The sequence below is a fragment of the Megalobrama amblycephala genome, linkage group LG18 (assembly GCF_018812025.1).
Source record: "Megalobrama amblycephala isolate DHTTF-2021 linkage group LG18, ASM1881202v1, whole genome shotgun sequence".
NCBI classification, from domain to species: domain Eukaryota; kingdom Metazoa; phylum Chordata; class Actinopteri; order Cypriniformes; family Xenocyprididae; genus Megalobrama; species Megalobrama amblycephala.
Window position 1 is genome coordinate 35,719,250 of NC_063061.1, and position 13,759 is coordinate 35,733,008.

Consider the following 13,759-nt stretch of genomic DNA (forward strand, 5'->3'; position numbering starts at 1 on the left):
GATTTGTGAGTGATTTAGAGCACAGCAGAACTCAGTCAGATAAAGGTTTATTAATGAAAGTTCCTGTCTAAAAAAATAATTACATTAAAAGGGCAGCTATAAAAAAGCCAGTGTTGAGCAGCAAACAAGAAGCTCTCCATGCAGGCTGGCAGTTGTGCGTAAAGATGCATTTTAGCCACCACTAACCAAACCTAACAAAGAGAAACATTTACAGTGGGTGATAAGAAAATTTGGTCGATGCATTCAGATGTGCACTGTTCACCATGATGGTTTTGAATTGCTTGAAATATGTTTGAAATCACTTCAAAAAGGAAAATACAGTTAAGTGCAACATGTGCAGAGCAAGTCTGTCATATAAGCTACATAATATTATAATGAGAACATTATAATTGTGTGCTTGGGACATGACTTTTAATGGTGAAACTTTTGATTTTGTAATCTCTCAAAAATTATATAAAAATTTGGATTTAGTTTCATCGGCCAATATATAGGTTATCAGCTTTCAAATATAAAGAATTATCGGTATCGGCCAAAATTTTCATATTGGTGCATCCCTGCTTTAATGGAACATTCTGAAGTCTTTGAGATTCTACCGGCTCATTTCTCTTTAGTCTCTGCAGAGTTTCAGTTTGCACAACAAACCAGAGGATGGCAGGGGGAAATGCTCCTTTGACCCGGCCCAAAGTTTCACTACTGTAATGGTTGGTAAGTTCACCTGCAGTTTCCTTCTGTTACCTGAAGCACATCTGCAGGACTCTGTGTTTTGTCTGGTACTCTTTATATGCTCATATTTCCAGTAGGAGTGAGTTAACTGCTTGTGTTTCCTGTTCAGATGGCGAGTTGTACTCGGGAACCGCTTATAACTTCCTGGGCAGTGAGCCGATCATCTCTAGATCTTCTCCGTCTCAGAGTTTACTGCGCACAGAGTATTCCACGTCCTGGCTCAACGGTACGCCACAAATGTTTCCACGACATACACAATGTACTGTAGAAGTACATATAGATATACAAGTAGGCATAGTGTGAGCGTGTTCCCTCTGTGCTGTCAACTTTAGTCTCATTTACCTAAAATATCTGCTATTAAACACATTTCTCATCTGAAACTTATTTAAACTTCATATTAAATTTATGATTAAAAAAATGTGTAATTTATCAGAAACAAAACTCGAACTCTTCCGCCATCAAGCTTTAAAATCAATCACAAGGATTTATCACCCTGGGTCACTTGACCATGAATGATAAAATTACTTCCTTGAAGTGACCATCACATGTACCCTTCGCTAACGGACTTGTGGAAGGGCCCTTTGTGAAGGGATTCAGTTCGTTTGGAACGCCCCTACAAATAGCGTCCTCTTCCTGAAGTGGCTTTCAAGGGCGCAAAAACGGCTTTTGGAATTCGCCCACGTTCACGTTCACACTCACTCAGTCCAAAAATTACATAAAAATCAACCTCATTATGAACTCCATTCCAGGGTTATTATTGTTAATGAAGACTAAAACCAAAATTATTAAAAACATTTATGTTAATTGAAAATAAATATTAAATTAAATTAAATTAAATTAAATAATACAAAATGAAATAAAATAAATTAAAATGAAATGAAATGAAATGAAATAATCAAATTAAATTAAATTAAATATTAAATTAAATTAAAATAAATGAAATAAAATAAATTAAAATGAAATGAAATAATCAAATTAAATTAAATTAAATCTATTATCTAATAGTTAGATTTTATTTTATTTTATTTTTTCATATAAAACTTAAACTAAATGAAAATTAGAAATGTTGTCTTGGCAACCGATGTTATTTTAGTATCATTGATATATTATACTATAATTTTTGTTAATATTTTGAATTAGATTTTATTTTATATTTTCTGTTTTCATTTTCATTTTAGTAATTTTGTTGTGCGTTTTCATCATTTTTATTAGTTTTTGTTAGTTTTAAAATATATATATATATATGTCTAAATAGTTTTTATTCAGTATTAGTTTGTCATTTTAGTACATGAATTTAAACTAAACATAAATGAGAAATGTTGCTGTGGAAAATAGCTGAAATAAAGTTAAACTTTTTTGCAATTTTAATGTTAATGTGTATTTTATTTTAAGTAATATAAATATGTTTTATGGTTTTAGTTAACAAAGATAACCATGTTGGCAACTAACTTAAGTTTATGTTTTTAATTTTATGATAGTTCATGTTTATATTTTATTAATAATGATTTATTTATAAGTAATGAAAATGTTTTTTGTATGGTTTAAATTTTGGTTTTAGTTAATAATAATAACATTGTTGTCAACTAACTGAAGGAAGTTTAAACTGAAACTGGAAATAAATAAAAACTAAAAATCAAATAAAACCTAAACCTAAATAAAACTAAAAAAAAAACTAACAAAAGTGACCAAAGCACATAACAAAATTACTTTAAAAAAATGTGTGTGTGTATATATATATATATATATATATATATATATATATATATATATATATATATATATATATATATATATATATATATATATATTAAAATGAAAACTGAAATATAAAGATAAAGCTAATTCAAAACATTAATAAACCTATAAAAGTATGTTAATAATACTAAAACAGCACTGCTCAGTTGTGACTCTCCATCATGTGATTCTGGTTGCCTGTTCAGAGCCCAGTTTCGTCTTCGCCGATGTGATCCGAGAAGGGCAGAACAGCCTGGATGGAGATGACGATAAGATTTACTACTTCTTCACAGAGGTGTCGGTGGAGTACGAGTTCTTCGGCAAGCTGCTGATCCCCAGGATCGCACGAGTTTGTAAGGTGAGAGCAGCTATTTTATCTCTTAATCTTAATCTTGATCTTAATCTTAATCTTACTCAGCTGTGGCTGACACAAGATAACTGTCATTTCTCACTGACGCCAGTGTTTGCTAGAAGTATATATTTGTTTCCAATGAAGGCGAGAAAATGTATTTGTTCCGCATGGTTAGGTTTTTTTCCTCTCATTAAAAGTCATCAAACTTCCCCCTTTGTCACCTCTGATGGAGGTTTCTATCTTATCATCTTATCTATATCTGATGATCTCATTTTCTGTTTTTCATTCTTGCTTTATCTGTCAACATCTTGTTTTCAGTTTCTCTGTTTACTACTAGAGAATCAAGATTTGATCATGTCATTTTCGTTACATAAAAACCATCCAGAGCTGAAGATTACTCAAAGATGTTCTTGCAAGCCACATTTTTTGACAAAGTTTGGTGCATATTAGTGTTGTCAAAAGTACTGACTTTGGTACCGAAATTTTAAAAATGTGACACTTTGAGCACTGTTGAGTGGATTCGCCAACACCTCTGATTGGCCATTGTGTTTATGCACTCAACAGATACGTCTGTGATTGGCTACAATGATCAACGCTTCAAAAACATGTTGTGATTACGGAAGTCTTTCAACTTCCATACAATAGCGTGCTTGAGACTGTAGTTAGTTTTAGTTCTAGTTATATTTAAATACTTTATGTAAATGACACCATGCAAATGTAACATTGTAAACATTTTTTCTATAAAGTGTGTCTCATCTCTCACTATGACAGGGTGATCTGGGAGGCCAGCGGACCCTACAGAAGAAGTGGACGTCATTTCTGAAGGCCAAACTGGTTTGCTCCATGCCTGAGCTCAACTTTGTCTTCAATGTGGTTCATGACGTGTTCATTCTGAAAGCCCCTCACTGGAGAGACACAGTCATCTATGGGGTCTTTACATCTCAGTGGTGAGCTTCAGCACATTTGTTTATGGATAGTTGAAAAGCAAAAATAAAACTCAGTGCTAAATGAGTATGTGTGGTATTTAAAACCTCTTGTTCCAGTTAAGCTTGATTCATCTGTGAATCATAACATTGGACTGATGCAAAACACAAGAAGTGGTACAACTGGATTTTGTTTATGCATAAGGGAAATCATTTCTTGTTTCAGGGGAAATGTTGGTCTGTCCGCGGTGTGTGCCTATAACATGAGTTCTGTGCATGAGGTCTTCTCCAAAGGGAAGTACATGCAGAAGGCCACGGTGGAGCAGTCCCACACCAAGTGGGTTCGATTTAATGGGGTCCCCCCGAGTCCCAGACCCGGAGCGGTTAGTATTTGCCCAAAGCATGGATTACAGTGGTATATATCTGTTCACAGGGTCCTTAAGTTTAAAGGATGCTGGGAAAGGGAGTTAGTCGGGTAAATGAGGGTCAAAAAGTTTATAAAATTTATAAAATATTTTTTAAATAATTATAAAATAAATAATATAAAAAAAATAATTTAAACAATATTTTAACATAAAACATAAAATATTTAAATATTTTAACAAAATATTTTAACAAAAAATATTTAAATAAAAAATATTAAATATTAAAAATTAAAAAATAAAATAAATTATAAAATAAATAAAATTTAGAAATAAATTTTAAAATTATTTAAAGATTTAAATAAATAAAATAAAATATTTTAATAAAAAATTTAAATAAAATTTAAATAAAATACAAATAATGAACTACATGCAAATAATAAAACAGCACATATATAATATGTAATTAAAATGTAATAATATATATATATATATATTATATATAAAATAAATTATAAAATAAAATTTAAAAATAAATGTAAAAATTTAATTAAATAAATCAAATAAAATATTTTAATAAAAAATAAAAATACAATTTGAATAAAATACAAATAATGAACTACATGCAAATAATAAAATAACACATATAATGTATATACTATGTAATTACAATGATGTAATAAAACGATATATATATATATATATATATATATATATATATATATATATATATATATATAAATTAAAATAAAGTAATTATAAAATAAATAAAATTAAAAAATACATGTTTTAAATTATTTAAACATTTAAATAAATAAATAAAATATTTTAATAAAAAAACAATACAAAAAAATACAAAAATACAAATAATGAACTACATGCAAATAATAAAATAATACACATGTAATTAAAATAAAATCAAGTTATTACTGTGTGTGTGTGTGTGTGTGTGTGTGTGTATTTGTAACTCATAATTAGCATACATTAACATAATAAATTGTCAGTACATATTTGACATAAGGAGAAACTAACATTTGTCAGGAAGAGTTATCAGCCGAAGCTAATAACGTCACCTCTTAATTGCTCTATCATTAATAATTTCATTTGAATATTATACATTTCAGTGCATCAACAACCTGAACCGCATGCAGAACATCAACTCGTCCCTCCAGCTGCCTGATAAGACGCTGCAGTTTGTGAGGGACCATCCGCTGCTGGAGGACCCGGTGCTGCCCATCGGCAACGGCCCACGCCTCATCACCAAAGACGTCAACTACACGCAGATCGCCGTGGAGAGAGTCCAGGCCCTCGATGGAAACATCTACGATGTGATTTTCACTGCCACCGGTGAGTGAATGCGGTGAAAGGGTGTGAAAACCACACAAGTGAAAGTCTGGTTTTGATTTGTTTCTTTACACCAGGGTTTCCCAAACGTGTGTTGGTGAGAAGATGAAAAGCTTTGAATGTAAAATTAAAATAAATAGATGGGTTAATGAAATGATCTGCTGCATTCAGCGTCTCACAGTAAATGCAGCGAACTTCATCTCTGCTTGTGCGAATGTGCATTTAAATGTACTTTATTTATACATTTGCATAATTTCCAACATTTTTGTTCACAGAAGTTTGTAGCATTTCAGTAGTATTCTGCCAAAATAAAAGCTTGAGCATTTGAAATGTTTGCAACTCGAGGGTTTGAACGCTTGAAAGTGAAGAATTTAAGACATAAATATTAATATTAGTAGTTTGTAGTGTAAATAAAATATTATGATAATTATCAAGTATTCAATTTTCATTTTTTATTTACAATTCTAGTTTAAAACAGTCATTTTTCTTTCTTTATTTTTATGAGTTAAAATATAATGAAAATAATCATGATTTAATAATAATAATATCAAAAAGTATAGAATAAAATAATATTAGTAATAATATATAAATAATGATAATAATTATGCTAATAATAAAATAAAATAATAATCATTATTTTAATAATACCAAAGTAATTTATTAATACTATTAAAAATGATATAATAATAAAATAGCATTATTAATAGCAATAGTAATATATAAATAATGATTATTATATTAATAATATATAAATAATAATCGAATAAGTATTATTTTATTATCATTATATAATATAATAATTATTATTATTATTATTATTAATAGTAGTAGTATCATAATATAATGTAATATAATAAATATAATATAATTTAATTCAATTTGATTGGGTTCCTAAAACACCAGTGTGAATGTAATGTGGACTGAGTCACAATGACGTCTAAAAAGAGATCAGAGTCTACTTTAAATTTCAGCTTCAAAGTCAAAACTAAATACTTACTAATAAAAGATTAAATATTTGATGTTTACTTGCATGTCATGAGACCATTAACCCACATCAGAGAACCGTGAACGTGTGAATGTGTCGTTAAATTATTGAAATATTAATATAAAATCTCAGGAGAAATATAAAGTGAAAAAGGTTCAGGTGACAAAAACGTTTGGGAAGCTCTGCTTTACAGTAAAGTGTCACGAGGGTGGTTTAGATGGCGTCTTGTTGATACATGTATATCCTAATGCGTTCTCAGATAAAGGCTTGCTGCACAAGTCTCTGGTGTTGGAGGGCGAGGTTCACACGGTGGAGGAAATCCAGCTGCTGAAGAACCCCGAGCCAATTAAAACACTTTTACTGTCCACACGAGCGGTAAGAGCCCAGAACAACACTATAACAGCTAAGGTTCATCTTATCGACGTGACCGTTTGAGGATCAATCATGTGAAATAAAATCCACAAAAACACGTTTCATTCACTGTGATTTCGCAGCAGGGAGGAAGTTTCCATACGCTGGAGACAGACAGTCTGTACAGACTCTGTTCCCCTTCCAGAAGCAAATCATCTCCAGTTTCTCATTTCTCATTCTCTCACACACACACAGGAGTTTATATATTCTTATATATACAGTGGGTACGGAAAGTATTCAGACCCCCTTAAATTTTTCACTCTTTGTTATATTGCAGCCATTTGCTAAAATCATTTAAGTTCATTTTTTTCCTCATTAATGTACACACAGCACCCCATGTTGACAGAAAAACACAGAATTGTTGACATTTTTGCAGATTTATTAAAAAAGAAAAACTGAAATATCACATGGTCCTAAGTATTCAGAACCTTTGCTGTGACACTCATATATTTAACTCAGGTGCTGTCCATTTCTTCTGATCATCCTTGAGATGGTTCTACACCTTCATTTGAGTCCAGCTGTGTTTGATTATACTGATTGGACTTGATTAGGAAAGCCACACACCTGTCTATATACCTTACAGCTCACAGTGCATGTCAGAGCAAATGAGAATCATGAGGTCAAAGGAACTGCCTGAAGAGCTCAGAGACAGAATTGTGGCAAGGCACAGATCTGGCCAAGGTTACAAAAAAATTTCTGCTGCACTATATATATTGTGTGTGTGTGTGTGTGTGTGTGTGTGTGTGTGTGTGTGTGTGTGTGTGTGTGTGTGTGTGTGTGTGTATACACGCATATAATACATGTGTGTGTACTTTATAAGTTTAGAATCAGAGGAATCATAATCATGATTTATATTTAAATTAACTATAATATATATAGAGTAAATTTTATGTAAATTTTTTTTTATTTCTGCAAGTATTTCTCAATACTTGTATACTTTTTACTTTATTATTTTAGTCAGAGAAATCATCATAATTTATTTTATTTTTGTATAATTTATTTTTAAATAATTTGTGTTTTGTTTATTTTTATGATTTTATTATATATCTATACTTGCATATTTGTTCTGAAATAACTTTAGAGGAATCATAATTTATATATATATATATATATATCGCACACTTATCATGAAATTAAGCATACACCATTTATCTTGTTTAACACGTCCATTTTGCCATCATTGCCTATATCCAGCAAAGTAAATCATCAGATTGAAGTGTGATTCTCATAAAACTGTATTTTTAAATTTAGATCTTTTCAAAAAAAGGACACAAAATAACCAAATGATATGATTCATATAATTCATACATTTATGTACACCAAAGCACCCATAAAAAAATCACAGCAATAATTGTTTCAGAATTCACAGTGTATAGTAAGTGCAACAGCAAAGAGCTTGTTTACATTTTAGACAAGTCAAGTTGCGATACTGAACAGGACCACATGGAGATGCCCAAAAAATCTCCTTGACCAGCATATATAGGCCTGTCGCAATAATCAATATATCAATTTGTCGTGCAATATATGTACATGACCTCAATCTTTTTCAGTGACACAATATATTGCCCATTATGTTTACATGATAATGAATGTGACCAACATTTTGCCAATCATGCTGTCATCTGCAGTTCCTACACAGAGCAGTCATTGACAGGAGAAAAAAAGGCGTTATTTGAGGCGTTAGTGTTTTGCTGACAACTACAGACAGTTGGGAAGAACAAGTCCAAATGCTCTCGATTTCAAAGCCGCAATCCACTGTTCCGGTGCAAATATAAATGTCACAGTGCAAAACAGTGCACACTAACAGCTGGTGTTAAGGCCGTTTCACAAGGGACACAGAAGTTGAGAGTGTAGAGTTCATTTCACAAAGAATGTGTTTTTTGCATTCCACTGCAGTTTTTCAATTGTATTTTCTATGTAAACAGACATGTTTGACCGTTGTGCTCACATCTTTTGCAGCATCTCATGTGCTGCATCATAATCATGTGGCGCTTAAGTTAAAAGAAGTTAAACACGCCTCTAGAAAAATAGTTTTAGCAGCAGATACGGACATCTGACTGTTAAATAGGGTTTGTGTTTTCAGCAATAGAATAAAAATCTGTAAATTGAAAATCTCCATAGTGCCTTTTGTGCATTTTTTTTTTATTTTTTTTACTTAATTTGCAAGAATATATATTTACCATTTATTCAAGTTTTTTATTTAGGATATTACTTGCATTATTATGCAATCATATTATGATTATATATGCAGTGGCATAAAATGGTCTTGAAATGACAATAATATTGTTTATCACAATTATTTCTGGAACAATATATCGCACAACAAAAAGTAGTTATTGTGACTGGCCTAATCATATATACTAAAGTACACAGCAACATACACGGGACAAATCCAAACATTATCCTCAATGTGTGAAAACAACGCGAATGTACTGAAATGTGTCTGTGCATAAAGACAATGTGCGATCAGTGCGTCGAGAGCTCATACATGATTTGTTTGAGCATCAATATAACAGACTCATGTCTGCTTAATGTACAACTCCTGTACGTCACCGCGATCGTCTTTAGTTTGAGTGCAGTCCTCATAAATCAAAACTTTACTAGCGAGACGCTGGTTTGCTTTATCCAGCCGAGAAACATAGTTTTCATATCATCTGGCCATACAGCAGTGGGATATTGTGACGATCCGTTCAGACAGGAACAGTGCAAGGCGGGAGGCGCTCTTCAGATACAATGACAGAATATGACAGAGAGTTTAAAGCGAAACAGACACTGGAATAAATAATTCTCTCTGCCATCTCTGATATGATCAGCATGCACTTTAAGATCATCTAACTGCGTGACGTAAATTACGTTATGACGCAGTTTCACATGCTTCAGTAATTTTTTTTGCGTTAAATGCATTAAATTATTTTAAGGATTTTGAATTAATCGCATGCATTAACGCGTTAACGTTGACAGCCCTTACACATATATATATATATCATAATTATAATTTCATTGCCAGGTAGATTATAGATTAAACATTCTGTCTAAATCTCAATTATAGATTCTAAAATATAAAAACAGGAAGTGAAATACAGTACAGATCTAGTTATAAATAATCACGGCATGTGTTTTTCATTACATGAACACAAGGATGAATGTTTAGTCGTTTTAATTTATGAGCACAAATAAAACAGTAGTCTAAAAAACTCGAATATTTACCTTTTTATATTTCTTTTATATCATTTTTATATTTCAATCTCAAACATTTGAAAAAAGCTGTCAAACACACTCCATGAGCATCTTTGCATTATGTGGCGTGTGAATCATGGGTTAATTTTGTCATCCTCAGGCCCAGTTCCTGTACGCTGGATCTGACTCCGGTGTGGTTCAGTCTCCCACAGCGTTCTGTGAGAAGTACCTGTCCTGTGTGGACTGTGTTCTGGCTCGAGACCCGTACTGCGCCTGGGACGCACGCTCCACTTCCTGTATTAATATTTTCCAGGATGATGCTAAAAAACGGTGAGAAATGAGAACTAACCGCCACATGGTGACTGACTGCACGTCTGTCTTGTTGACATGGAGGATTTTATTCGTTAACTTCTCAAAAATTTGCAGACACTGCGTCTCCACGCTGGGCTTTTAAGAGGAACACATCATGATGTCATTTTGTCTTATTTGTTAGTTTATAATTTGGCCATGCAATGTTTTAAATATTTTTAAATATATTTTCTACCAGATGGCATTATCATCTTCAGTCAGATGTGTCTATATTTACTCTGAGCTGTGTGTTTTCCGTGTGTTTTTACAGGAAGTTGATTCAGAGCCTCAGAGGGGATGCTGGGATATGCCCCCCAGGTGTGTAATGTAGAATGTCATTTGTATTAAATTCGACTCCGTGAAGGAGCTCAAGTGGTTTTTTAGTTGTTGTTTTTTTCTGTCTAGATTGTTTTTGTTGAATCGTCTGTACAGCTGACACACACCACCAAAACAAGAGCGCATGAGAACATTCTCACTGTAGAGCTAATAAATACACAGGCGTGTGAACTCCACACACAAGGAAAGTTTCATGGATAAGAACACTTGAGGCATTTAGGTGTGTGTACTAGTGCTAGACAATGTTTACCTTTTTTATTATTTATAACTATTTTTTATTATTTATAAATATGTATATATATTATTGAGTTATAATTGAGTTATATGAGAGTTATATTATTTATAACTCATATTTTTTTTTTATTATTTCTCAAGTATTTTTCAATGCCTTGTAATAGTTTTATTTATTCTAATTTCTAAATATTTTTTATTATACTTCATAATTTTATAGTCAAGTTCTTTACCTAGTTTATACATTTTTAATAATTATTATTTTATATATTTTTATTTATATAATCAAATATAACATATAATATATTTATATAATTGTATATACTTTTTTTATTTTTCATAATTGATTATACATTTATTTTATATATAAATATTCTTTTTTATATATAAATTTCTCAGTACATTATTAATGTACTTTATAATTTTACAGTCAGATGAATCATCATAATATATTTTATTATTTATATATTTATATTTTTGTATAATTTTATACAATGTCTAATATGTATTTTTATAATTTTATTATATAATATCCATACTTGCATATTTGTTCTAAAATAATTTAGAATCTACCTGCCAATGATTTATAAAAAAAAAAAAAAATAAAAGATTTATTACAAATTTATAACCATCAATATAACAGTAACAATTGAGTAAACAATAATATTTACCTGTTTATGTTTTTATTTTACCTTTTTTTAATCTAAAACATTCTCCTGGTTTCACAGACAAGACTTAAGCTAGTCTCAGACTAAAATGCATGTTTGAGCTGATTTAACTGAAAGAAACTTGTACTGACAGATCTTAAAATATGTCAGTGTCATTGTTTTGTCTCGAGATGCACACCAGTAATGTTTTTTTCTAGTGAACGTTTATAAAAGCTACCTAAATATCCTAATTGAACTAAGGCCTAATCCTGGCTTAGGCTAAACCCTGTCTGTGAAACCGGCAAAAGAAACTAAGACTTTACTGCATTGATGTGGAAGATGAGCCATAATTCTCATTCTGTCCCTCTCACAGTCGCTCCTCTTGCGGTGGAGGACTACCAGCAGGTGGCGGTAAAGCCGGGCGGCTCTGCTGACCTGCCGTGTCAGGTGCGGTCTAACCTGGCTCAGGTGGTGTGGAAACTCAACGGCCACTTTCTCACCGAAGCCTCGCGCTTCCTCCTGATGGGAGAGAACGGGCTGCTGCTCTACAGCGTGACGGCGGAGGACGCGGGCCGCTACGAATGCTGGTCCGTCGAATCGGGCGCAGGAAAGAACTTCACCCGTCTGGTGGCCGGATACGTCCTCCGACTGGACCTTCCCGAGAGCGTGCCTTCGATATCCGCTCGGCGTCCTCAGAGCGTGACCCGTGACCTGACCACGCCGGCGGAAGGTAATAACGGTAACACCGCAGGACTAACGTCAGCGCGCACGGACGCTCCCTCACTAACAACCCCTCCAAACAATGTCATTAAACCCAAATCCTACATGCCTCCGGAGGTCAGCAACTTACCGACTCGCACCGAGACGCTCGATCCTTCGGCCAAATACATCCAACACGACAACAGCATAGCCCTGCTGTCGCTCTTCCTCCTCTTCTTCCTCCTCTTCCTCGCCGCTCTGGCGTACAACTGTTACATGCAGTACCTGCCGGCGCCGTGTCTCCGCCTGCGCTCCGCGCTGCTCGGTTCAAACAAAAAGCCGCAGCCGGAGTACGTGGCCTGCGAGGCCGGCCTGATGGAGACCGTGCAGGAAAAGACGGATCCGGCTAATCGGAACGGAGCGCATCCGCTGCACGCGCTCAGAGACACCGGATACGAGACGGAACCGGAATGTGGGAACGGCAGAGTTCCGTCCAACAGCTACGAGGACGCGGACGATAGTCCCTCTAAAGACCGCCCCTTCGACATAGACTGCGCTTCGCAGACCATTGAATACGCAGACGCTGACACGCCTTAATCATTTTTGCATGCACTCGCAGTAAAGAGCCGTTACTCGCCGCAGCTCTGCAAGAACGACAACTAAATTCCAAATAAGATTCCAAATTGGAAACATTCTTTACCAAATTGGTAAGTTTGCGTGATGTTTTCCAAATTGGACTTCCGAACTGTATTTGAATATTTTTTGTGCAGTTTTTGGGGCGTTTAACATTCACCCTCGGCTTGCACTTTCCTGCTCGGTGTTTTTGGCTTGTTTTCCAGTACAAATGTCTAAAAATCGGGAATATTAACTTTTAATTAAGAAGAAAAAAGACTAATTAAGATAGATTAAGATATTATTTTGGGGTGAAATGTCAAATTTAAAGAAATACATTTTGCATGAAAAGGACAATTTGCAGGACCATATATATATATATATATATATATATATATATATATATATATATATATATATGTATATATGTGTGTGTGTGTGTGTGTGTGTGTGTGTATATATATATATATATATATATATATATATATATATATATATATATATATATATATATATATATATATATATATATATATATATACACACACATACATACATGTGTGTGTGTATAATTAATATACGTGTGTGTGTGTGTATGTGTGCAATGTGTATATAATATAAACCCACACACACACACACACATCTATATATATATATTTCACACAAAATGTATAAAAAAAAAAAAACATCACTTCAAAAATTCAAAGGGAAAACAAGATTGTTTTTCCTGCTCCGCTGATGCATTTCCTTTTGTTTTAAACATAAAGTCTCTTGATTTTGGTCATTTTTTCAGAAGAAACAAGTCATTTTCCTTCTCCAGTAACTGTATCCTGAAGTCAGAACGTTTCGATATTGCTACTGGAAAACAAGACAAA

General features: G+C 32.9%; 1 protein-coding gene across 7 annotated transcripts in view; it reads left to right on the forward strand.

The window, feature by feature from the left end:
• sema4d (sema domain, immunoglobulin domain (Ig), transmembrane domain (TM) and short cytoplasmic domain, (semaphorin) 4D) overlaps nucleotides 1–13,759 on the forward strand; it is a 74,548-nt gene that overhangs the window by 50,211 nt on the left and 10,578 nt on the right. For 4 of the 7 annotated variants that reach the window (XM_048165704.1, XM_048165705.1, XM_048165706.1 and 1 more), the window contains 10 exons: nucleotides 612–705; nucleotides 833–949; nucleotides 2,664–2,815; nucleotides 3,581–3,756; nucleotides 3,959–4,115; nucleotides 5,219–5,441; nucleotides 6,683–6,798; nucleotides 10,172–10,341; nucleotides 10,631–10,677; nucleotides 11,947–13,280. In XM_048165704.1, the coding sequence (XP_048021661.1) occupies nucleotides 612–705; nucleotides 833–949; nucleotides 2,664–2,815; nucleotides 3,581–3,756; nucleotides 3,959–4,115; nucleotides 5,219–5,441; nucleotides 6,683–6,798; nucleotides 10,172–10,341; nucleotides 10,631–10,677; nucleotides 11,947–12,869 (2,175 nt within the window). In that variant the 3' untranslated portion in view covers nucleotides 12,870–13,280. Of the gene's footprint in view, nucleotides 1–611; nucleotides 706–832; nucleotides 950–2,663; nucleotides 2,816–3,580; nucleotides 3,757–3,958; nucleotides 4,116–5,218; nucleotides 5,442–6,682; nucleotides 6,799–10,171; nucleotides 10,342–10,630; nucleotides 10,678–11,946; nucleotides 13,281–13,759 lie in introns of those variants that run through there. The other 3 variants (XM_048165707.1, XM_048165710.1, XM_048165711.1) reach the window with 1 other exon arrangement.